At 45.1% G+C, this 24,802-nt stretch overlaps 2 protein-coding genes across 2 annotated transcripts in view; both read left to right on the top strand.

Moving 5' to 3' along the window:
- The window catches only part of LOC137560657 (acyl-coenzyme A amino acid N-acyltransferase 1-like), a 46,943-nt gene extending 41,675 nt beyond the window's left edge, over positions 1-5,268 (top strand). The window contains exon 4 of the mRNA XM_068271880.1: positions 4,277-5,268. Within this exon, the coding sequence (XP_068127981.1) occupies positions 4,277-4,864 (588 nt within the window). The 3' untranslated portion in view covers positions 4,865-5,268. The remainder of the gene's footprint in view (positions 1-4,276) is intronic.
- LOC137560641 (acyl-coenzyme A amino acid N-acyltransferase 2-like) overlaps positions 1-24,802 on the top strand; it is a 32,405-nt gene that overhangs the window by 3,449 nt on the left and 4,154 nt on the right. The window contains exon 2 of the mRNA XM_068271879.1: positions 20,547-21,028. Coding sequence (XP_068127980.1) covers positions 20,566-21,028 — 463 coding nt within the window. The 5' untranslated portion in view covers positions 20,547-20,565. The remainder of the gene's footprint in view (positions 1-20,546; positions 21,029-24,802) is intronic.

Below are 24,802 nucleotides of genomic sequence, written 5' to 3'. Positions count from 1 at the left end.
CATCCCCTATTTCATGTCCAGGTGCCCCATTTGGCTGCAGCTGCCCAAGGCCCGGGCCTTTTCGGCCTTTCCAGAAATCCGGTCTTGGGTGTCCTGCGTCCTCACATCTGTCTGCAGGGAGGGCAGCCTGTGCCTACACTCTCCCTCCCTGCTGTGTGTGCACACATGTCTCCAGCTATCATTGCAGCCTATGTTACAGCAGCAAATACCAGAAACACATGTTGCAATAAAAGTCCACGGAGGCACACAGCAGGGATGCGGCGAGTACAGGTGCACTAGACAGGCTGCCCTGTATACATCCTCCCTGCAGACAGTGGAGGGAGGAGGGGCAAGGGGCAGGGGGAGGAGCCAGGAAATACAGAGTCCAGAAAAACTTGTGCTGAACATGCTTAAAATTGTGCTGAATGGAATTTGTTCTGCACATTAGCTGAGGTAGCCCGGCCACTTTGCATATTGGGGGGCAGGAACTCTAAGTAGCCAGACTTCAGGTTCAGGCCGTAACATTCACATCCTCTACCTCACATGTGTAGCTGTTTCCTATCGTGCTTTCAATAGTGGCTTTCACAACAACCACAACATTTAAAGAGGCACCGCAACAACATATAGTGGAATGTAACACATTATTCAACTTATCGAATTTAACGTTAAAGGCAACTTGAAGCGAGAAGATATGGAGGCTGCCATATTTTTTTCCTGTGAAACAATACCAGTTGCCTGGCTGCCCTGCTGATCTCTTTGGCTGCAGTAGTGTCTGGATCACACACCTGAAACAAGCATGCAGCTAATCAGGTCAGACTTGTGTCCAGGGTTGGACTGGGCCACAGTAGTAAAGTTTTTTTCCCTCGGTGGGCCCTGCCTCCAGGTCTTTGATGGGCCCCCCCACCTTGTCTGACAGAGCTCCAATTGCTGCCTGCAGCACAAACATTCTTTTCTCAGTGCTGTAATCACTCATGCTGAGAGCAGTGGCGTAGCTAAAGAGCTGTAGGCCTCGATGCAAATTTTACAATGGGCCCCCCAAGCACTCTATACATGACAATTGATACGACGCACCAAAACCTGCCAATGTCAACTACAGTGTCAGAGGTGCAAGAAGGGGATGGGAAATAGCTTGTTAATGATTACCACTGTTCAAAGTATCTATAGAAATGATTATTATGAGCACAGGACCAATAGAGAGGTAATACTGTAGTTGAGCGTCCAAGGGCCCTGATGCGGTCACAACCTCTGCAAAGTAGGACATTACTTTATATTGAAGGAGGGGACTCTATGCAAAGTTTTGCTGGGCAGCAGTGTCTCTGAATTACAATGCTGCTAAGATCATGTACATTTGGCCCTGTCCATAATACATCATGACCACGCCCACCTTCCGGTGCATGGTCACGCCCTTTTTTCACCGCAATCATGGGATGTGTGGGCCCCAGGTTGAAATTTCTTTGGTGGGCCCTCAGTGTCCCAGTCCGACCCTGCTTGTGTCAGGAAATCTGATCGGCATGGTTGTTCCCGGTCTATGACTATACAAATTAGAGGCAGAGCGTCAGCGGGACAGCAAAGCAATTTGCATTGTTGAAAAGGAAATAAATATGTCTTCCTCCAAATCCCTTTCACTTCAGATTCCCTTGTTTCAGCATCAGAAACACTTCCTACATATATTGCTGTATATTGGCATGTAGCTCCGCCCTCCCAGTGATGTTTAGCCTAGGCTATTGCATTACACAGCCTTCTACCCCAGAGCACTATGGGAGACCAGGGGCCATATGCAATTTACTTTTCTCCTGAGTGATCATTTTTCATCTTCTATTTAAAATACATTTTCAGCACTCTGGAACTGAAAAAGTACCAACAAGTAGGTGAACACGTACTAACAAAATTATTTTGAGTGTTTTCTTGCTTGCTGGTGGTTTAAACGGCATTTTATAGACAATTTTAAAATTATCTCATAGGAGAAGACTCAGGAGAAAAAGTTAATTGCATATGGGCCCAGGTGTTGTTTCTGCTCACTTCGGCACACACAGCCGTTCCTAAGTGTTGCTCCTTGCCAGCAGCGATTAAGTCGCCATCTGTGATTCCATTTAAGAATGTAAATCAGATTTTACAATGGGCAAGTATTGGTTAAATTATTCATAAATGGATATTGTAAAATATCAGCAGTTTAGAGAGAAACTGTAGTGACTTTTTTTTTTAATAAAATTGATTTTTTTTTTTTTTTACAATATTAATTTATAAATTAATTAGTCAGTGTTTGCCCATTGTAAAATATTTCCTCATGCCAATTTTCATTCTGAAATGTATCACTGGTGGCGACATCTTTAGTCCTGCCAGGTGATCAGTACGGAATGTTCGTTACTGAGAGTTCCATGCACAGAGGATGATGTTGCTTGCTTGGCAGTTGGAAAAAATCCATTATTTCCCACAATGCAACGAGGTTCACAGACAGCAAACTGTCAGGCCCATGGTCATGACATCACACTGAGGGAGGGGTTTCACCGCAATATCCATACAGACCTCCCTGATGATCTATTTGAGAAAAGGTAAAAATCTCTCATGGGAAAGGGGGTATCAGCTACTGATTGGGATGAAGTTCAATCCTGCGCAAAACTTCCTCTTTAATCCTTAAAGGATACCCGAAGTGACATGTGACATGATGAGATAGACATGGGTATGTACAGTGCCTAGCACACAAATAACTAGGCTGTGTTCCGTTTTTTCTTTCTCTGCCTGAAAGAGTTAAATATCAGGTATGTAAGTGGCTGACTCAGTCCTGACTCAGACAGGAAGTGACTACAGTGTGACCCTCACTGATAAGACATTCCAACTATAAAACAATTTTGGCTGGATGTGAATGCTTACCCTGCATACCATGTGGCTTTATTGAACTGCTTGCTTTGTACAACCTTGCTCTGGATGTGACTGGCTGCTCTGCATATTAAATGGCTCTATTGAACTGCTTGCTCTGCACAACTCTGCTTTAATTCTCTTGCTGGAACTGACTAGCTAGGCTTATGCTTCGCATTTGTGCTACTTTCCAAGCCTTTATTTTGACTCCATGGCACTCCTGAGCATCATAGTGCTGTGAGTTTCCTGGTGCTGACTTGGACTGTTCATAAAGAACAAGCACCAGTGACAGATTCATCCATCTACAGTATTTGGCCAAAATGACAATTATACATGTTTCTCTTTCTAGCTGCAGCAACCAGTGAAGCAGTTGTTTATGCTTCACTCAACCACCTCGTCAACTCAGAGGGTGTTCAACTGCTTGCTTGGGGGTGTGTGGGTTGGGTAGTAGGCGGGTGGAGCAAGTTATCAGGGTGGTCCTTGGGTAAGGGTCATGCCGGGTCAGGGGCACATCTTTTAATTCATTTGTTAGGTTTTTTTGATACGTGATTGATTAATAAAACTTTTTTTTATAGAGATTCCGTGTTCAATGGCTATTTGTGTTCGGTCGGGTCATACCCACTCTCTCCCTTATCTTACACTGTTTTGATTTATAAAACAATTTCCTAGCAGAAAACGGCTTCTGAGAGCAAGAAAGAGATAAAAAGGGGAATTTCTTATCAGTGAGGGTCACACTGTAGTCACTTCCTGTCTAAGTCAGGACTGAGCCACTTACATACCTGATATTTAACGCTTTCAGGCAAAGAAAGAAAAAAAGGAACACAGCATAGTTGTTTGTGTGCTGGGCACTGTACATACCCATGTCTTTCTCATCAGTTCACATGTCACTTCGGGTATCCTTTAAAGCCAATGGGTACCGTTTAAAAAAAGAAAAAGTCAGATACTCACCTAAGGAGAGGGAAGGCTCGGTCCTAATGAGCCTTCCCTCTCCTCTCCCGGTGCCCTCGGTGCTGCGCTGGCTCCCCCGTTCGCGTCCGCCGCCGCAGGGACTTCGGAGGTCTTCGGGAGCACTCGGGCTTCCGAAGACGGGCTGCTCCATACTATGTACGCGCGAGTGCGTCATAGAGGGCGCTTGCGCATGCGTAGTATGGAACGGCCGCGTCATCGGGAGCCCGAGTGCTCCTGAAGGCTTCCGAAAGCTCCCGAAGGCATGCGGAAGTGGCAGTATTTGACCGAACTGGTCGAATACTGCCACGGGGCATCCTGCGCGGGACCGGGCACCGGGAGAGGAGGGGGAAGGCTCATTAGGACCGAGCCTTCCCTCTCCTTAGGTGAGTATCTGACTTTTTCTTTTTTAATCCGGTAAACATTAACTTTAAGTTACATCCACTAAAGATCCCTATTAAACCTATTAATGCTTCTGACTTATCTGTATCTGATTCAGGTCTCCAGAGGTGGAATTGGAGTACTCGGGGTGAGCAAAGGAGCTGAAGTAGCGTTGGCCATGGCATCTTATCTGCCCCAGGTGGCAGCAACTGTCTGCATCAATGGAACCATAGCAGCCTCTGGTAATACCATCAACTATGGAGATCTTGTCCTTCCCGGAATCCCCTTCCAGACTGAGAAGGTTATTTTTACTCACTATGGAAGTTGCAATGCTTTTTATATAGTTGGAGATCCGACAAAACCAGAAAACCAGGCCAACATGTTTCCCGTGGAGAAGGCAAGAGGACCTGTCCTCTTCGTGGTTGGAGACAAAGATGAGAGCTATGACAGCTTATATTTTGCTAAGATATCATCAGCCAGAGCAGAAAAGCATGGGAAGAAGAATGTCTACATAGACAGTTACCCTGGAGCTGGACACCTCCTAGAACTACCCTGTTCCCCATTCTGCCCTGTGTCTCGATTTGCAATTCCCATCATTTGGGGCGGGGAGCTCATAGCACACTGCCGAGCCCAGGAGATCATCTGGCCAAAAATACTTGACTTTCTGCGCAATAATATTCCATGCTCTAGGGAGAATAAATTATGAAAAAAACGAGGTCAACAGTAGCGTCACTAGGGGGGTGCGGTAGGGGCGGACCGCACCAGGTGTCACCAGCAGAGGGGGTAACACCAAGCTCCAAACTAAGGGAGAGGGAAGTAAGGCTATGTAAATATAGACAAGGCTAGTGCTTGACATCCCCCTATTAACCCCTTAGCAAAGGTGTCCCATCATACTGTAAATGCTGCCTAGTTTGAAATTTGAATATACTCTAGTTAAAAAAAGGTGTCCCATCTACCCACCCCCCAATATCAAGCTGTCCAGCATAGTACTCCTCTTCCACCCCTATAGCATACATGTCAAACTCCGGCCTGCGGGCCAAACTTGCCCATCAGAGCCCTTAAATTTGACCCTCAAGTGGTTTCCCACTTTGCATTATGTTTGGCCCACTCTAGACCACCAGGGAAGTTATACTGGAGGTGAAGCCCTAGAGCACCAGGTAAGCCATATGAGGGAGGTAGGACTTGACCCCAGGGAACTGTATAGGGAAGGGTGGGGTCTCTAGACACCAGGGAACTGTATAGAGGAGGGAGGACCACTAGACACCAGGGAACTGTATAGGGGAGGGAGTAGGACCACTAGACACCAGGGAACTGTATAGGGGAGGGACGACCACCAGACACCAGAGAACTTTATAAGGGAGGAAGGAGGCCAGTAGACATTGACGTTGGCCCGTGACTTGGTCCCAGTGTACAATTTCTTCACACTTTGTATTTGAGTTTGACACCCCTGCCCTATAGCAAAGTGTGACACCATGAGTTTCTGCACCAGGTGACACCAACCCTAGTGACACGTCTGCATAATGCAAAAGGGGGAACCCACTTGGAGGGCCAAATTTGATAGCTCTGTGGGCCAGAGTTTGACATGTGTGCATTAAACCAGAGCCGGGACAAGGTCCTCCAGCACCCAAGGCTGATACATCAAAGTGCGCCCCACCCCAGCGGTCACACACTAATTGCTATTAGACTAAGAGGGACCCCAGAGCCCCCAACCCTCCTCAACACCTTAATCTCTAATTATCTGGCTTGCAGTCACTGCCATGTATCCCCTTTTCTTATTTCTCTCTGCTTCAAACACATTAGAGGAACGTTAGCAGAGTGAGTTGTGTGCCCCCTCCTACACTGCGTCCTGAGGCTGGAGCCTCTGTCGCCTCTGCCTTGGCCCGGCCCAGCTTTAGACCATAGATTCAATTTCAGTATACCACTTTAAGTCAACACAGTGTAATATTCCATAAAAGAGCTGTTTTATTCACACCCATACATCTATTTACTTATATAAATAGTAGAGTTCTAAAGCCAGTAGAAAAGATCTCTGGTCCCCCAGAATGCTTTGGGGAGTTGGAGAATTCCGTATAATATAATTTCCAGCCTGGGCAAAGCCTCAGTGGGAGGGGCAGGGCTGCATACCCGATATACAGCAAAATATACATAAAGGAAGTGTTTCTGATGCTGAAACCAGGATAGTTAACATAAAAATTGATCAGTTACTGCATTCTGCTGTATCGTTACAGTACCTGTTTAAAATGTATTTGTATTTATGTGTGAACTTTGGCATTAAGACAACACAGTGTAATATTCCATAAACGATATGCTTTATTCACGCCCATACATCTCGTTACTTATATAAATAGAAGCACCAGGCAATGGCATTGGCCTTTGTACTGCAGGTCATACAGTCCTCTCTGACATTCCTGTATGACAATAATCCCTTTCTCTTCTATCTCTGAGCTGCTACCCGTGTGTACAGGTTAGTGACAGGTCTTCTTGCTATTTGTTGTATTTCTTGGTGGCCAAAGCGTGTTTCAGATTTTGGAATGTTACAAATGATGCTATGCTTATTATTATTATTATTATTATTATGTCTTTCACCTACATTTACATTCAATTGTTATTTTGTAATGTCATTGTGGTTGATTCACAAAGCGTTTTTGTTGAATTACCCCACCTTGCTCATGAGTTATCTCCCATTATCTAACTCATGGGGTATCATTCATAAAGAGGCTGTCGGTAAGGGGAATCAATGCGGAAAAACACCGCTGGCGGTGTTTTAGACTTCTGGGTGGGCATTCATAAAGAAGTAGGTTCTACAGCAGGGACGGGCTGCACCTTAATGGGGAGGGTGCAGCTGCATTGGGGGAGAAGATGGCTAAACGGTTGGAGGAGATTTTAAACTAGGATCTGGGGGGAGGCGGGAGGATAAAGTCTCAACATATAGACAAGATAAGGTAAAAAGACAGTGGGAGCCTAACATTATGGGGGGTGGAGAGGGGGGTGGGGACAGTGTAAAGATTAAGGAGGTTGGTAAAACTTCAAGTAGCCCATTTCAGGTAAACAAAATTGGTAAATGTGGTGGTAAAAATATAAAGTGCATGATAACCAATGCTCGGAGCCTTGCAAATAAAATAGATGAACTAGAGTTCATTCTGAATGACAAAGGCTATGACATTGTGGGAATAACCGAGACATGGATGGATGAAAGTCATGACTGGATAGCCAATTTAAAAGGATACAATGTGTTCAGGAGGGATAGAACAGGGAAAAAAGGTGGAGGGGTTTGTCTCTTTGTTAAGAATTCTTTTACAGCTGTCCTCAACGATGAGATGGAGGAAGATTGCGAAGATGTGGAGTCCGTTTGGGTAAATATTCATGGTGGAAATAAAAGTTGCCAATTGCTTATTGGGGTATGCTACAGACCACCTCATATTAATGAAGCTGCAGAACTGCAATTACTACAGCAAATTGAAAAAGCGGCAAGTAAAAATGAGGTCATAGTTATGGGCGACTTCAACTTTCCAGACATTAACTGGAGTATTGAGGCTACCCATTCTGGTAAAAGCAGCAGATTTCTGGCAGCACTACAGGACAATTACTTGACTCAAATGGTAACGGAACCAACTAGGGGGAATGCGTTACTGGATCTGATCATTTCTAATAGACCAGATAATGTATCAAATGTGCAGGTTCAAGAACATTTGGGAAATAGTGATCACAACATGATAACGTTTGATCTGGTGACTGATAGGCCACGGGGCAGCGGGACCACTAAAACTATGAATTTTAGAAAAGCAAAGTTCAATCAAATCAGGCAGGCACTAAGTTTGGTGAACTGGGATAATGTACTACAAGGGGAGGACACTGAAGGGAAATGGCAAGCTTTTAAACGTATTCTCAATCAATATTGTAGTATGTATATCCCATATGGAAACAAAATGTCTAGGAATAAAAAAAGGCCTCTATGGATGAATAGAAAGGTTAAAGATAAAATGAAGAGGAAAAAGAATGCCTATAAGGTCCTAAAACAGGAGGGGACCGAGGCTGCACTAAGCAATTATAAGGAGTGCAATAAAAATTGTAAAAAAGAAATTAGGCTGGCAAAGATCGAAGCTGAAAATCAAATCGCTAGGGATATCAAATCTAACCCAAAAAAGTTTTACAAGTACATCAACTCTAAAAAAAGAAAGGTTGACTGTATAGGACTCCTAAAGGATGAGGGTGGGAACTCAATGGTGGATGACCAAGGTAAGGCAGAGTTATTAAATGCTTTCTTTGCTTCTGTCTTTGCAAAGGAAACAGCACTGTTGCAAATTACAGAGGCGGAAGAGTCTCAATCTTCTAACTGTAATATTAAATACTTAACGCAGGAAGAAGTAAAGGCAAGACTAAATAAATTAAAAATAGACAAGGCACCTGGCCCGGATGGCATGCATCCTCGGGTCCTAAGGGAATTAAGTTCAGTTATAGATAAACCCCTTTATCTTATCTTTTGTGACTCTCTTGCAACTGGCAGAGTCCCAGTGGATTGGCGTACAGCCCACGTTTTCCCATTATTTAAGAAGGGCAAAAAATCAGATCCAGGAAATTATAGACCTGTAAGCTTAACATCAGTTGTATGCAAACTATTTGAGGGGTTACTAAGAGATACTATACATGACTTCATAGTAGAAAATAATCTTATTTCTCAGCATCAACATGGGTTTACTAAAGACAGGTCCTGTTTGACTAACATGCTCAGCTTTTATGAGGTAGTGAATGCTAATATGGATATTGGGAATGCTGTAGATGTGATATACTTAGACTTTGCTAAGGCATTCGACACTGTTCCCCACAAAAGTCTGGTGCAAAAGATGAGGATGCAAGGACTGGGGAAGAGTCTGTGTGCTTGGATAGGGAACTGGCTAATGGACAGAAAACAAAGAGTTGTGGTCAATGGATCATACTCAAAATGGGAGACTGTTAGCAGTGGGGTCCCACAGGGGTCTGTACTGGGTCCAGTGCTCTTCAATTTATTTATTAATGACCTAGTGGATACAGTAGTGAGCAATGTTGCTATTTTTGCAGATGATACAAAATTGTGCAGAATCATCAACTCTAAGGAAGATAGTGTTATATTGCAACAGGATCTGGATAGGATGGCTATATGGGCACATACATGGCAGATGAAATTCAATGTTGACAAATGTAAAGTCATGCATTTTGGTCGTACCAATGGTCTAACACCATACAAAATAAATGGGATACAGTTGGGGACATCAAACTTGGAGAAGGACTTAGGAGTACTCATCGACAACAAGTTAAATAATCGTACTCAATGCCAAGCCGCTGCAGCTAAAGCTAACAAAATTTTGGGATGCATTAAAAGGGAAATAAAAACTCGAGATGCTAGCATAATATTGCCCCTGTTTAACTCTCTAGTAAGGCCACATCTGGAATATGGAATTCAGTTCTGGGCACCACATTACAAAAAAGATATTGCAGTTTTAGAGCAGGTGCAGAGACGAGCAACAAAATTGATACGTGGGATGGAAGGTCTCACTTACCAAGAAAGGTTAGATAAACTGGGTTTATTTAGTCTAGAGAAAAGACGCCTTAGAGGAGATCTAATTAACATGTATAAATACATCAGAGGGCAATATAATAGCTTGGCGGATGAGCTTTTTGTCCCTAGGCCTTCTCAAAGGACTAGAGGACATGATCTGCGCATGGAGGAAAAACGTTTTAGCCATTTATTTAGGAAAGGGTTCTTTACAGTAAGAGTGATTAAGATGTGGAATGCATTGCCACAGGAAGTCGTTATGGCAAACTCTATACCTGCATTTAAAGGGGGCTTAGATGCTTTCCTTGCGTTGAATGACATCCATGGCTACAATTACTAGGTAATGCCAATGATGTTAATCCAGGGATTTTATCTGATTGCCATCTGGAGTCGGGAAGGAATGTTTACCTTGTAAGGGTTTTTTCGCCTTCCTCTGGATCAACAGGGATATGTGAGGGAGCAGGCTGGAGTGTACTTTGTACTGGTTGAACTCGATGGACGTATGTCTTTTTTCAACCAAAGTAACTATGTAACTATGTAACATTTTGCTACATTTGTTCCGATAATCACCGCATAAGGCGGTGATTTATCACTCTGCTCGGTAAGGTCATTTTTTCATGCGGAAAGAGCGTTTATGAATGCTGACTTTGCTAAGTGGTCGGTAAAGTCCGCTGTTTTTAGCATTTCCGCATGCGGAAATGCTTTATGAATGATAGCCAATGTTTACCTCTCCTTATTTGACTTAACTCATGATTTATCTCTCCATGGCCCATATGCAATACATTTTTTCTCCTGAGTTTTCGCCTATGTGATATGTTCACATCTTATCAATGAATTGCCTTTTGAGCCATCAACAAGCAATAAAATACTCAAAATAATTTTGATAGTACTTTTTCACTAACTTTTGGGTACTATTCGAATTGTAAAATGATGAAAAGGTAATTTAAATAAAAGATCAAAATGATCTCTTAGGAGAAAACTTAGTTAAAAGTTAATGAAAAGTTAATTGCATATGGGTCCATATCTGTTTATCTCATGAATTATCTCTCCTTGGTCCATATGCAATTCACTTTTTCACTTGTTGTCAATAAAATGCCTTTCTAGCCAACAGAAAGCAAGAAAATACTCAAAATAGTTTTGATAGTACCATTCCACCAACTTTTTGGTACTTTTTTTTAGTTGAAAAGTCCTGGAAAGTTATTTTAAATCAAAGATGAAAAATGATCTCCTAGGAGAAAAGTCAGATGAAAAAGTGAATTTCACATGGTCCCTTATTTGTTTATCTCAAGCATTCACTCTCCTTACATTTCAGATGAAAAATAGGTAAGCCTTGTGAATCATCCCCATTGTGCCTTTAGCGGAATACTGTATACTGTACAGACAATAACAATCATTTCTATAGTGCTTTTCTCCTATTGGACTCAGAGCACTTAGGCTCTCTCAGATTCAGTAGTTAGTAGTAGGATGAAGTATTAACCTCCTTGGCGGTATGGACGAGCTCAGCTGGTCCATAACCGCCGCAGGGCACCGCTCAGGCCCTGGTGGGCTGATTTTCTTTTTTTTTTTTTTTTTAAAAACACGCAGCTAGCACTTTGCTAGCTGCATGTTGGGGCCGCTCGCCGCCGATGTGCCACTACCCGCCGCGTAACAGGGCCCCCCCCCGAGACCCCGTGCGCAGCCTGGCCAATCAGTGCCAGGCAGCGCTGAAGGGTGGTTCGGGACTCCCTGTGACGTCACGACGTTGATGACGTCATTCCGTTCGTCGCCATGGCGACTAGGGAAGCCCTGAAGGAAATCCCTTTCAGAACGGGATTTCCTGGTGTGTTTGATCGCCGGCGGCGATCGGAAGGGTGGAGAGATTCGGCAGGGAGGGGGGAATCATGTAGCTAGCGGTAGGCTAGCTACATGATTTAAAAAAAAAAAAATTCAAAAAATACTGCTGCTCAGCCACCCTGGGGCGATCCTAATAGAACGCCAGGTTAACACAACAAAAGGTATATTTCTGCAAATGCAGTAGCGTCCAGATGACGTCGGCCGGACCACGTGACCCGCACGGTGGAGCGCAGAAGAGGCCGACCCGGAACCCGACCTGACGAGGTCGGCCTCGCCGGCGAAGAGGATCGGGAGATGCAGGAGCTGCGGTGAGGGCACAGAACGGCTGCCCCAGGCTGGAGGAAGCCCCAGGTAAGTGGATCTTTTTTTAAAAAAAAACCTTGGATGTGTCCTTTAACTCTTACTGTACTGGAAACAATATTAGACTTATGTCTCTGCTTCTAATGTTGTATTTCTTAGCTGTACTATACAACCAATTCATTATATCATAATTTTTTTTTTTCGCTTCAGTGTCTCTTTAATCTCCTTGCCGGTTATCCCGAGCTGAGCCATTGCATACACTCATTTTCTCACATAATTCCATCTTGCATAATACTTCCAAAGAATATCTGAATGCTGAAATCAGGCTGTCAGCATCAAAAACTCTTTGACAACCCCACCCCCTGTATAAACTTTCACCAGAGGAATGTCTTATCAGTCAGCTCCTTATCGTGCAGCCGGCTCACAGCAGGTCACGGAAGGTGAGGGAAGAATTACACTGCCTTTGAGCACAATCAAAGAGATTGAGAGAGCCTGCCACAATGCAAACGTGCACTGAGAGTAAGATGGCTGCTGCACAGGCGGCTAGCAGCAGAGTACCGTGGTCAGGCGCTCGCAAATGCTGCACTGCACCAGTTTAGCCTGCTGCTTTGGTGCCCTTGCTCCTGTGGTGCCCTACACCATGGCCTAGGAGGCCTTGGCCTAAATCTGGCCCCGGCTGTGCATAGCATCCTCTATTACAGGCAGCGACAGGCACATTCCTCCTTATTTCTCCTTATTACATGCAAATCGACCATAAGGCACTGTAGACATGTGCCTACAGGCGTCTGATAATGATAAGGCCTCACTCCCCTTTCATAGTGCCTCCCTATGCAGAGTCCCTAGCAGAGCGTAAATGAGGTTACTTACCCCAGCTCTCAGCATTCCAGTGACAAGATCTCCCTTCAGTCTGAGGCTCCACTAGCTACCTAATACTGAAGTTCCTCTAGCTACCTAATACTTGAGGGCACCTCTAGCTACTTAAAGCAGTAGGATCAGCCATACTATGCCAGGGAAAAAAACACATATATAAATAGATAAATACTTGATCTACTTACATAACACATGTATTATACTGTCCACGTTTTGATTTCAGTGAATGTTATATAGTAAATGACGAGAATTCTGTTAGTGGTGGAGGCCATGTCTATTTCCCACAGTTAAGGCTAACCAGTGGCGTAGCTAAGGAGCTGTGGGCCCCGATGCAACTTTAAAATGGGGCCCCCCCAAGCACTCTATACATAACAATTGATACGGCGCACCAAAACCTGCCAAGAACAATCACATGGTCAGAGGTGCAAGAAGGGGATGGGGAACAGTTTGTTAATGATTACCACTATTCAAAGTATCTATAGAAGTGATTATTAAGAGCACAGGACCAATAGAGAGCTAATTTTGCAGTTAAGGGAGGGCCATTCGGGGCCCCTCTGGCCCAAGGGCCCCGATGCGGTCGCAACCTCTGCAACCCCTATTGCTACGCCCCTGAGGCTAACTAGTGATGTAATTTCTGCCCTTTACTTTTTTCTTGTCTCCTCCAATCGCTGAGTCGCCTCAGCCTTGCTTGTAAACACAAGTGAGTAGGGGATTAGTTTTCAGATAAGCAGCTGGCAGGGAAACAAAGGGAAGAGGAGGAATAGATTATAGATAAAAAGAACCCCCAGCATGCAATTCTTTGGCACGGACTACTAAAGGGCCAGTGCTCCTTAAGTATGTGATAACTCCAAATCATAACAGCAGAAAAAGTTTTGAAAGTTTTGAATGCAGGATTAGCATCTTTACCACTTAATACACTCAGACCAGTTGCTGTTGAAATTTGATTTTTATGGTGACAATACCGCTTTAATACTGAGGATACCTCTGGCTACCTAATGCTAAGGGACACTTGTAACTACCTATGATGGGCAAGGAAAGTAAGGAAGAAGTGACAGCTGGGTCAGCCAGCACACTTGCAGTACAGTTCAGTGGGGGTTTGTAGGTTCACAGAGGGCGAAGTCCAGAGGCGTAGCTAGGGCTTTCAGCGCCCGGGGACAAAGATTATCAATGCTCCCCCTAAGGTGAAGGCTGCGCCATGCCAAAAAGGGGCGTGGCCAATAATAAATGTGGGCGTGGTTATGGGTGGAGCCAAATGTACATGGAGGTTAGCAGGCTCACGCTCACCCACCCTCCCTCAGTATGTACCTTCCAGCATGTTCCAAGACAAATTCAGCAATCATGAGCCCCCCCCACATCAAGACAAATTCAGCAATCATGAGCAAACATGAGGCCCCCAACATGACCAACTCAGCAATCATGAGGCCCCCAACAAGACAAATTTAGCAATCATGAGGCCCCCAACAAGGCAAATTTAGCAATCATGAGGCCCCCAACAAGGCAAATTCAGCAATCATGAGGCCCCCAACAAGGCAAATTCAGTGATCTTGAGGCCCCCAACAAATCATGAGGCCCCCAACAAGACAAATTCAGTAACCATGAGGCCCCCAACAAGACAAATTCAGCAGTCATGAGGCACATAAATAGACAGCATTTCACATAAATAGGCAGAATGCCCCCTTAATATGGTAGACACCTCTCACCTGGCAGCAGTTTTCCAAAATACACTCAATCTGACAGCAGTGGTTCCCCAAAAATAGGTAGCCCCAGGTCTATAGGTGTCCCCAGAATAGGTGGCCAGCGGTATAGATGTCCACAGAATAGGTAGCCAGTGGTAGAGATGTCCACAGAACAGGTAGCCAGGGGTATATGTGCCCAGTATATGTAGGCAGGGGTATATGTCCCCAGTATATGTAGCCAGAGGTATATGTGCCCAGTATATGTAGCCAGGGGTGTATGTGCCCAGTATATATAGTCAGGGGTATATGTGCCCAGTATATGTAGGCAGGCTTATATATGCCCAGTATATGTAGGCAGGTGTATATGTTCTCTCAGTATATGTAGTCAGGGGTATATGTCCCCAGTATATGTAGTCAGGGGTATATGTCCCTAGTATATGTAGTCAGGGGTATATGTCCCCAGTATATATAGTCAGGGGTATATGTGCTCACTATATGTAGCCAGGTGTATATGTGCCCAGTATATGTAGTCAGGGGTATATGTGCTCAGTATATGTAGCCAGGGGTATATGTGCCCAGTATATGTAGTCAGGGTTATATGTGCCCAGTATATGTAGTCAGGGTTATATGTGCCCAGTATATGTAGTCAGGGTTATATGTGCCCAGTATATGTAGCCAGGTGTATATGTGCCCAGTATATGTAATCAGGGTTATATGTGTCCAGTATATGTAGCCAGGGGTATATATGCCCAGTATATGTAGCCAGTGGTATAATATGCGCCCAGTATATGTAGCCAGGGGTATAATATGCCCAGTATATTTAGCCAGGGGTATATGTGCCCAGTATATGTAGCCAGGGGTATATATGCCCAGTATATGTAGCCAGGGGTATATGTGCCCAGTATATGTAGCCAGGGGTATAATATGTGCCCACACTGCCCAGTATATATAGTCAGGGGTATATGTAGCCAGGTGTATATGTGCCCAGTATATACAGTCAGGGGTATATGTGCCCAGTATATGTAGCCAGGTGTATATGTGCCCAGTATATGTAGTCAGGGTTATATGTCCCCAGAGTAGGTAGCCAGGTCCCCGTCCCCCCCCCCCACAGCAGGAGGGGAGCAGCGCAGAGAAGAGGGAGAGCTGTGCGGACGGTGGAGAAGGGGGGCCATCTCCCCCCCCCTTTCCTCACCTTAGGGTGCTCTCCCTCCCTCGCTGTCCCCTCCATTAATGTCCGGGTGGCTGGCAGTGGCGGGCGGAACTTACCTCCGTCTCGTCGCAGCGCCGGATGGATGGACCAGAGCAGCGGCTGCGGCACCCGAACTTCCGGCGCCGGAGCGAGACGGAGGTGAGTTGCGCCCGCTGCTGCCAGCCACCCGGACAATAATGGAGGAGACAGCGAGGGAGGGAGAGCACCCTAAGGTGAGGGAAGGGGGGGAGATGGCCCCCTTCTCCACCGTCCGCTCAGCTTTCCCTCTTCTCTGCGCTGCTCCCCTCCCCAAAAGAAACAAAAAATAAAATAAAAACGCAGCTCAGCTTGGCGCCCTTGGGGACCCGGCGCCCGGGGGCACTTGTCCTACCCCGACCCCCCCTAGCTACGCCCCTGGCGAAGTCTAGGGTGCCTGGACAACTGTGCCTATAGGCTCCCGTGATGTAAATCCGGGCCTGAAAGCGAGATAGTTCAAGCCTTTATTGGTTATACTGCGATCACTCCTTCCAATCACATAGCATCAATCTTTGCCAGCTTTGCAAGGAAACACCTTGAAACAGGGAACAAAAATGCATATAGTATAGCCTGTATTAATTCTATTCTATCACCCTCATGTGACAGGCATTCATAACATACAAGGTGTGAGAAACACAGAGGGGGTCCACCACCTGCGGGCTCAGGCGCTCCCCCCCATAATATCCCTGCTCACCAGAAATTCGCCTTTAGTAAACATTCAATGTCTGCCACCTGGGCTTTTCCTCATGGATAAATCTGCAACCAAACTCAGAGAAACGCACTATGTGTAAAACCAGCTTTAATACTTAGATTAAAAGTAAGTAATGCCCGTACATTAAAAAATCACATTAACAGCATTGTATATCACCATCCCCTCGGTTTAGGCAGGATTCAGCGTCTCGCATATCCACAGCCTCCACGCCGCCTCGTAGACTCAGCTTGTATGTCCTGTAGCTCCGCCCTACCGGTTTCGTCATATCACATGACTCATCAGGGGCTCTGATGCGCGCGCGTGCAAAGTCCCATAGAGCTTAATGGGAGCTTCGCGCGAAGCGGGGGCCGCTGCGCGTGCGCGGGTGCGCGCGCAAATCTTTGCGCGCGCAAAATTCACGCAAGTTTCTTCTTATCATGCCTAAACTGAGTTTAGGCGTGATAAAGGGGTTTTCACAGGCGTGCAAAGTGTTTGCACCGCTTTGTGAATCAAGCCCATAGTGCGTTTCTCTGAGTTTGGTTGCAGATTTATCCATGAGGAAAAGCCCAGGTGGCAGACATTGAATGTTTACTAAAGGCGAATTTCTGGTGAGCAGGGATATTATGGGGGGGGAGCGCCTGAGCCCGCAGGTGGTGGACCCCCTCTGTGTTTCTCACACCTTGTATGTTATGAATGCCTGTCACATGAGGGTGATAGAATAGAATTAATACAGGCTATACTATATGCATTTTTGTTCCCTGTTTTAAGGTGTTTCCTTGCAAAGCTGGCAAAGATTGATGCTATGTGATTGGAAGGAGTGATCGCAGTATTTTGAAAAATTGGAGGACTATTACAGATTGGTAATCTGCAAATACCGTGATCCACTGAAGAAAGGAATTGGTATATGTATGTACTGTGGCCTTAGTGAGGGGTGAAGCGCAGCACAAGATACTTTGTATTTTCTTTATTGGTTATAGTTTTGATGATTATGGCTTACAGCTTATGAAAACCCCCAAATACCAGACCATTAGAATACTGTGATTGTGATTGTGAAAAGGTTCAATAATCTGGGCTCAAAGGCCCATATGCAATTCACATTTTGACCTGAGTTTTCTCCTAGGTGATATTTTTAAAACTCCTAAATAAACCTTTTAAACCACCAGCCAGCAAGGAAATACTATTTTTATATAGTTTTTTTTATATAGTTTTCAACTACATTTTGGTATTGTTTTTACTTGCAAAATGCTGAAAAGTTATTTTAAATACAGAATGAAACATTATCTCCTAGGAGAAAAAGTGAATTGCATATGGGCCAAAAAAGTGTCAAAGTTAATTAGTTAATTAATCCAAAACACCTGCAATAGGTTCCTATTTCATATACCATATATACCCGTGTATAAGCCGAGTTTTTGAGCACAAAAAATGTGCTCAAAAGTCCCCCCCTCGGCTTATGTGCGAGTCAGTGTCCCCCGGTTGCCCTCCCTGTCATAGACCGCACGGGCCGGTCCTTGATCAGGTCAATCACTCAGAGTCAGAAACTCGGTCTCACTGTCGCTTTGCGCATAGATGCCCATATGTGGATTCGCAGTCTATGAACCGACTAGCCGAGAGGAGCATCCTGACTCCAAAGGATTCACCACACATGTACAATTCAAAAGCTTGCCACCACCTGCGAGTCAGCACAGGACTGTAAATATTTTAGCACACTGAGAACACTGTAAGTTAACCCTTAGCTGTATGCAGGGATCGGCGCCAGACCTGTCTATCTGTGCCCGATTCAAGCATACGAGTTATAAATACAAGATACTCTAGAACACAAGGTAACGTTTTCAGAGGAGTAAGTACGATTGTGTATGTTCAGGAACAGGTCCTAACCGTAAAACGATTTTTAAATGTTTTAATAACAAAAATGCATTACACACATTTACATACACTAATTAACATATACACACAAAGCTTAAAATAAAAGGGAATAATTGTGAAAGGTTTACTTAGCCGGAATGCAGTCTGTGTGGGAATATTTCCTTCTGGGAAAAGAAATGCAAAGTCCTTGGTTTCAGAATCATAGGCCTTTAGGTATATTTTGTAATCCAAGCAAATGTTACAGTTCCAAGATGGCTACTGGGGGGTCCTCTGCCCAGCAGCAGGTCGAGTTGTAATCTGGATGATGTTAAAATGGAGGACTGAAGTCCGCCTGTTGGCAATGTGCTTTTTATAAAGCTGGTTTGGGGGTGTGGCAATGCCTGCCCCCTCTGAATTACCCACCAATGACAGTCCACCTCCTCCTAGGAGGATTTTGAGCTTAAATTTTAACACACTGTAACTCAAACTATACATTTCATATTTAAGTGGATAGCAGATTCATAATTGTCAGAAAATACCGATTAATATGACATCTTGCATGAGCGCGTTAGGCTGACCGGTCCCCAAGGAGGGTCGTACACCAATAACCGGACAAGTTATTGTTATGAATTTTATATCAGCACATTGGGCAGATTTTAACAAATAAGACTCTATTAATTTCATTTTCATTTAACAGACCGAAATCAAAACTACATTCATTTAACTCTGTCCCCCAACTTTGCCTCTGTGTCTGAGGTTGGCAGTGGACCCCTAGCTAGCTTCCTTTGGATGAAAGGACCTTATGGTGTGTTAATTAGCATTGGAGTGTGACAGCTACAGCACCCTTTGATGTAGTATACCAGGCTAGGGTTTCACACCTCTGTGTCCCTGGCCAGGAAAGGGACTCTTGATCAAGTTAATTCAGTGTGGGTGATGGGCTTGCTTTCACTCAGCAGAGAAGGAAAGACATCTGTTATCTGTTTAAAAAGAAAAAAGGTCATTCCGCTCTGCTTTGTGGAACGATACAGAATCGCTAATCGTCTCGATTTCGGTATCATTCATGACACTCCCGACTAGTCATTAAGAAGTGTAAAGGAAAGTGCAATTCAATGATTCCACACTCATGTGCTGCATCCCCCCTGACCCCCCCCCCCCCCCCCCCCCCGCTGTCACTTATGTCCCTGCACCCCCGCGGCAACATAGAGTGCAACCCAGCACTACAACCAACTTGTGTCCTCTGTGCAAGATGTAGCAGAGAGAGAGAGACATTGTCACTGCCCCACAGACGCACAGTTCAAAACGAAGTTGCCGCTTCCTCCAGGGCTCTCCACTGTTCCCAGCAAGGGGGGGGGGGGATGCAGCACATGAGTGAGGGATCATTGCATGATCTGTTACACAGGTCAGACCCCTTGTGCTGGTGGTTACACATGTCATGCCAGCCTGCCAGTCCAGTTGACATGTGTTGTTCCTTATCCCTATTCTGCTAGCCAGACTCTCCAGTCCACACTTTTTGTTGTCCCTACCATACCAGCCTACCAGTCCATCCATACCAGCCTGCTAGTCCACATGTGTTGACCTTGTCCCTATCCTTCCAGCCAGCCATTCCAGTCTGAACTTGTTGTCCTTGTCTCTGTCGTGCCAGCCTGCCAGTCCTGATGCGTTGTCCTTATCCCTATCCTGCTAACCATACACTCATTTAAGAGAATATTTTCATGTGATGGCGCGGGTGGCTCAGGCGAATCCGTCACAGTCACTTTTTTTTATTTTCTATACAAGTACTTTATTTTGGTAACTACGGTAGGGGAGGTAAGGGGTTAATTAATTAACGGGGTATTTTATGTATTTTTAGTTAAGGTAATATGTGTAGGTGTAATTTTACTATTTGGCCACTAGATGCGTCCCCCCCCCCCCCCGTATATCCGTATATACGTATATCAACGCCCTTAGAGCAAAGATGAAGTCTCTGAGGGCGTAGATAAACTGTACCAAGTACATTAAGTAGCTAAAGCTGAATTATTGCAAATACCTCCTGTTTTAAGAAAGCAAAATTATATTGAACAAAAATAAATGAATAGCTTTCATGCTTTTCAGCTCTCTTTTGCTATTAACCTCTCTAGCGGTATGAATGAGCCTGATTCGTCCATAAAAAACTAGCTAGTAAAGGTAAGAACCAGTCAGGGTCGTCCAGCAATTACTTTTACAAAACTACGGTTAGACATACAATGAATTTTCTCGCATATTTATTTTCAGGTCAGGCTTGCTTCAAATAGCCCATGCTTCTGACTACATTTCTAGAAAAATGCCTGTAGAATCCTCTTCTGAATAGCAATGCATGTGGGTCAGGTATGTACAGCCCTCATTTTAGGACACATATTGAAATAAAAAAAAGTTCTCTTGTCTCTGTGTTCCAAAACTTCTTAGAGATCCATTGTGCCCAGTTATGGTTCTTCTGACCATCTCACCGGAGGTTGCCTTAGCAGATGAACAAGTGAAGATCAGAGCATGGGGACTCCCCCCACAACAGATCATTACCATCAGAGCTTGGCTGAAAGACGAGAGAGGAAAGTTCTTCTACTCCCGAGCCTTCTACAGGAGTGATGAAGAGGGCAAGGTAGATCTGGATCATACACCAGCCACCGGTGGAGACTTCCATGGTGTTCATCCAATGGGACTCTTCTGGGCCCTAAGATGTACGACTCCATTCTTTAGGTTAATAAAGCGTGACGTCATGGAAAGTCCCTTTGAAATCCACCTAGAAGTCTACTGTCATCTAGAGATGAATGTGATGCCGGAGTGTTCCCCTGAAGCTAGCACTTGTCTGAGAAGATGGTATGTGGCCCCCGGGGTCCAGAGAGTCCAAGTTAGAAAAGGACGAGTCCGAGGAGCTCTCTTCCTTCCTCCCGGTAAATAACTCTCAAATCATTTGCATTTTAGCAACATTATAGCTAAATTAGAGCTAATGATGTTAGTGTTCTGATACTAAAATGTGGTTATAATTTTGAGATAGTTTTGCATATCCTGAGGACTATATTATTCTAGCCTACACTATGCTAGCAGCAGGGCCATTGGGAGGGGCTATTGATGTCTTACACCAAATCAAAGCTGGATTTTTCCTTTTTCCTCCTATAGGCCAACTTTCTTGTGCCATGTGCACCCCCTCCCCCGCTTTATATAACACCCGCTCACTCCACGTGCCACCTACTCTTTGATGTACAGCTCCCATGGGTGGCTGCTTCCTTTTTTTCTGTAAGCCTCTCTTCATTTGCCGACTCCCTGTTACATTTGCACCAAACTCCTCTTTCATGTCCATAAGAATGCACATACCCAACCTGCCTTGTGTCAACTGTCCAGGTTGGTGATGGTTTGGGGATGTTTAAAGGCTACCTGAAGTGAGAGGGATATGGAGGCTGCCATATTTATTTCCTTTTTAAATACCTGGTGCCTGGCAGCCCTGCTGATCTTTCATGGATCAGTAGTGACTGAATCACTGAATCTGAAACATGCATGTGGCTAATCCAGTCAAACTCAAGTCATGCATCTGATCTTCATGCTTGTTCAGGGTCTATAGCTAAACGTATTAGAGGCAGGAGGATCAGCAGGACAGCCAGGCAATGTGCATTGTTTAAAAGGAAATAAATAGGGCAGCCTCCATATCCCTCTCACTTTAGTTGTCCTTTAAGCGGTTCATACAATGAATGTGGAAATGACAAACCTAATTGTGTGAAGTCGTCATGACAACATGGACCAGTATCTCAAAGTAATGTTTCCAACATCTTGTGAACCCGATGCTGTGAAGAAGCTCAGGGAGTCAGTTACAATTATAAACATGATATGCAGCGGGGGTGCTGGGGCTTGCCACTTATAGACAATAAATGCAATGAAAAAGTGTCATTGCTCAGGTTACAGCAAAAATGAAAAAAGCACCTTGATTGGAATCAACATTCAAAAAACAGACCAACCAAATCAATTAAAAGCCGTCCACTTTGGAGCACTCGTATACACCTCTACCACACACATGCAATGTACAGTCACCAGAGGCGTAGCTATGGGGGGGGGGGGGGGGGGGGCAAGGGGGAACATATGTCCCTGGGCACAGCACTTTCACGGAGCTCAGCACAGTTGCTGAACCTCTACATGCGTGAGAGGCGACTCGCTGGCTGCCTGCATTGCCCCTGCTTCTCTCCCTCCCTCTGCAGAGGAGTGCAGAAGCATAAACATCAGCAGAAAAAGCGGGGCACATCTGGCTCTCTACAGAGGGGGGCAAATCTGGGTATCTATGGGGGGCACATCTGGATATCTAAAAGGGGGTACATTTGGCAATTTAAAGGGGGGCACATCAGGCTGAGTGGGGGCACCTTTGGCTATCTAAACGGGAGGAAGGGGGGCACATATGACTATACATATACAGCATTTGTACATTTGACTCCACCCACGACCACGTCCACATTCTAATGCGTGGCCACACCCATTTTGTCCAGGTGGGGGGCGCATAAAACCTGTCTATGTCCCCGGGGCTGAAAACTCTAGCTACTCCTCTGACAGTCACCCAATCTGGTACCGGTACCATTTTTTCAGCTTTTTTAGAGAGGGGAAGAGGATATGCAGTAGTGCAGAGAAGCTGCCAGATGTTAGTAAGGTGTATTGACAAGCGAAGCAGAAATGGTCACAGTCTCACCTGTATAGGCAGCACGGTGGCGTAGTGGTTAGCACTCTCGCCTTGAAGTGCTGGGTCCCCGGTTTGTATCCCAGCCAGGTCACTATCTGCAAGGAGACTGTATGTTCTCTCCGTGTCTTTGTGGGTTTCCTTCGGGCACTCCGGGTTTCCTCTCACATCCCAAAAACAAACAGATAAGATAACTGGCTTACCCGTAAATGGTCCCTAGACTAAGATACTTATACTCCACAATACATACATACTTAGATGATATATGACAACAGTAGGGATTAGATTGTGAGCCCCTCGGAGGAACAGCTAAGTGACAACATAATAAACTCTGTACAGCGCTGCGGAAGATGTTGGTGCTATATAAATACTAAATAATAATAATAATATCCATCGTGAGAGGTAGATTGTAGTGATTCTAGTTTCCTGTGATGGTGATATGCCCCTACCAGGTTGTATGATCTTTTACTCTAACCTTCATGCTGGCCGTGGACAGAGATGGAACAGTGATGTGTTTGTTGAGCAGTCGCTGAACCCAGCTATACCACCCAGTCACAGGGAACAGCCGCCATCATCAACCGCCTGACACTCTCCTTGCTGTGTAAGGAAGACGCTCACAAGCCTGGGGAACTTGACCCTGCCCACCTCCACGTTACGCCTTCCCTTTTGGGAGCTTTGTCAGGGTGTGTGCGTTCTTTATAGTGCCAAGCACCAGATATTGGCGCTGGGGCTCAGCGATTATATAACCAATCACCCGATATCGATAAAAGCTATATTAATGGCCGCCAGAACCAGCTTTTCAGATATTGAGTTGCATGGGTCATAAGACAGGGAGAGGAGGTTGGTGTTAAGGTGGCCACACACCATACAATGTTTTAGATATCTGTTCAGTTCAAGGATATAAACCAGTTTTTCTGACTGATTGTTACAATTCAAAAATATGACCAATGTAACACACACACACACACACGCACGCACGCACGTGCACACACACACACACACACACACACACACACACACACACACACACACACGCGCACGCACGCACGCACGTGCACACACACACACACACGTGTTCAATTTTTCCCCAATCATGAATAAAATAATTGAAAGCTCAGAAAAAACATTGATTGGAACTATACATAAAGTAATTGACAATCCATCACACACCATACAATTCTTGATAAAGTTGGTCTGGAATTTCCAACATGTCCAATCTCCAAAAATAAAAAAACTGGAAATTCGATGATTGATTTTTCGAGACAACCGATCTAAATGATGGAATTGGTGAAAAATTGTATATTTGAAGTGTATGGTGTACGGCCCCCCTTTAGACTTTTAGGTAAAGGGATTATAAGGGAAAGGAAGGGGGGTTGATTTGAGGGGGTTAGTGTTAAGCGTTTGGCTAGCTGATAGTAGCAGGGCCAGTGCTACCATAGAGGCAAAGGGGGCAATTCCCCCGGAGCCTGTAAGGGGCCCCCAAGGTGTTTCCCCTCTTAACTTAATTGTTTCTCCCCAGGTCTCCTGTAGAGTCTTTGGCAGAGTAGTGACTCAACTGTCCTGATAGACGCAGATCTCCATCAGTCTGTGGCTCTCTGCACTCCAGTCTTCAACCACCGCTGGCTGGATCTTCTCTGTGACCTGTGGCATGTTATTATGTAATAACGTGCGCCGGGTCATTGAGGAGAGGCGCCCCTGTAAGGTTGAAGTCGGGCAATGCACGGAGCCACGGACTGACAGAGAAGCACGTCCACCAGTACAGGTGAGACGATTCTCTACTGAAGACTATGCAGGCTTCCCAGGGAGCATAGTTAAAGGGGCACTATGGCTCATTTTACTCTGGAAAAAAATGTACTTCTTATTTGTATATGTTTGCACATATTTTAAATTTTACAGTTTTTCTTTTAAGTTTTGGGGGTTTGGGAACAGTGGCCTAACTAGAAATCACTGGGCCCCCTGTGAAACCTTAGATGGGCCCCCCTTGTTAATGCATATGGGCAGCAGTGGAACCCAG

The sequence above is a fragment of the Hyperolius riggenbachi genome, chromosome 1 (assembly GCF_040937935.1).
Source record: "Hyperolius riggenbachi isolate aHypRig1 chromosome 1, aHypRig1.pri, whole genome shotgun sequence".
Lineage (NCBI taxonomy): Eukaryota > Metazoa > Chordata > Amphibia > Anura > Hyperoliidae > Hyperolius > Hyperolius riggenbachi.
The sequence above is the reverse complement of the archived record's forward strand: the minus strand, read 5'-3'. Positions and strand labels throughout refer to the sequence as shown.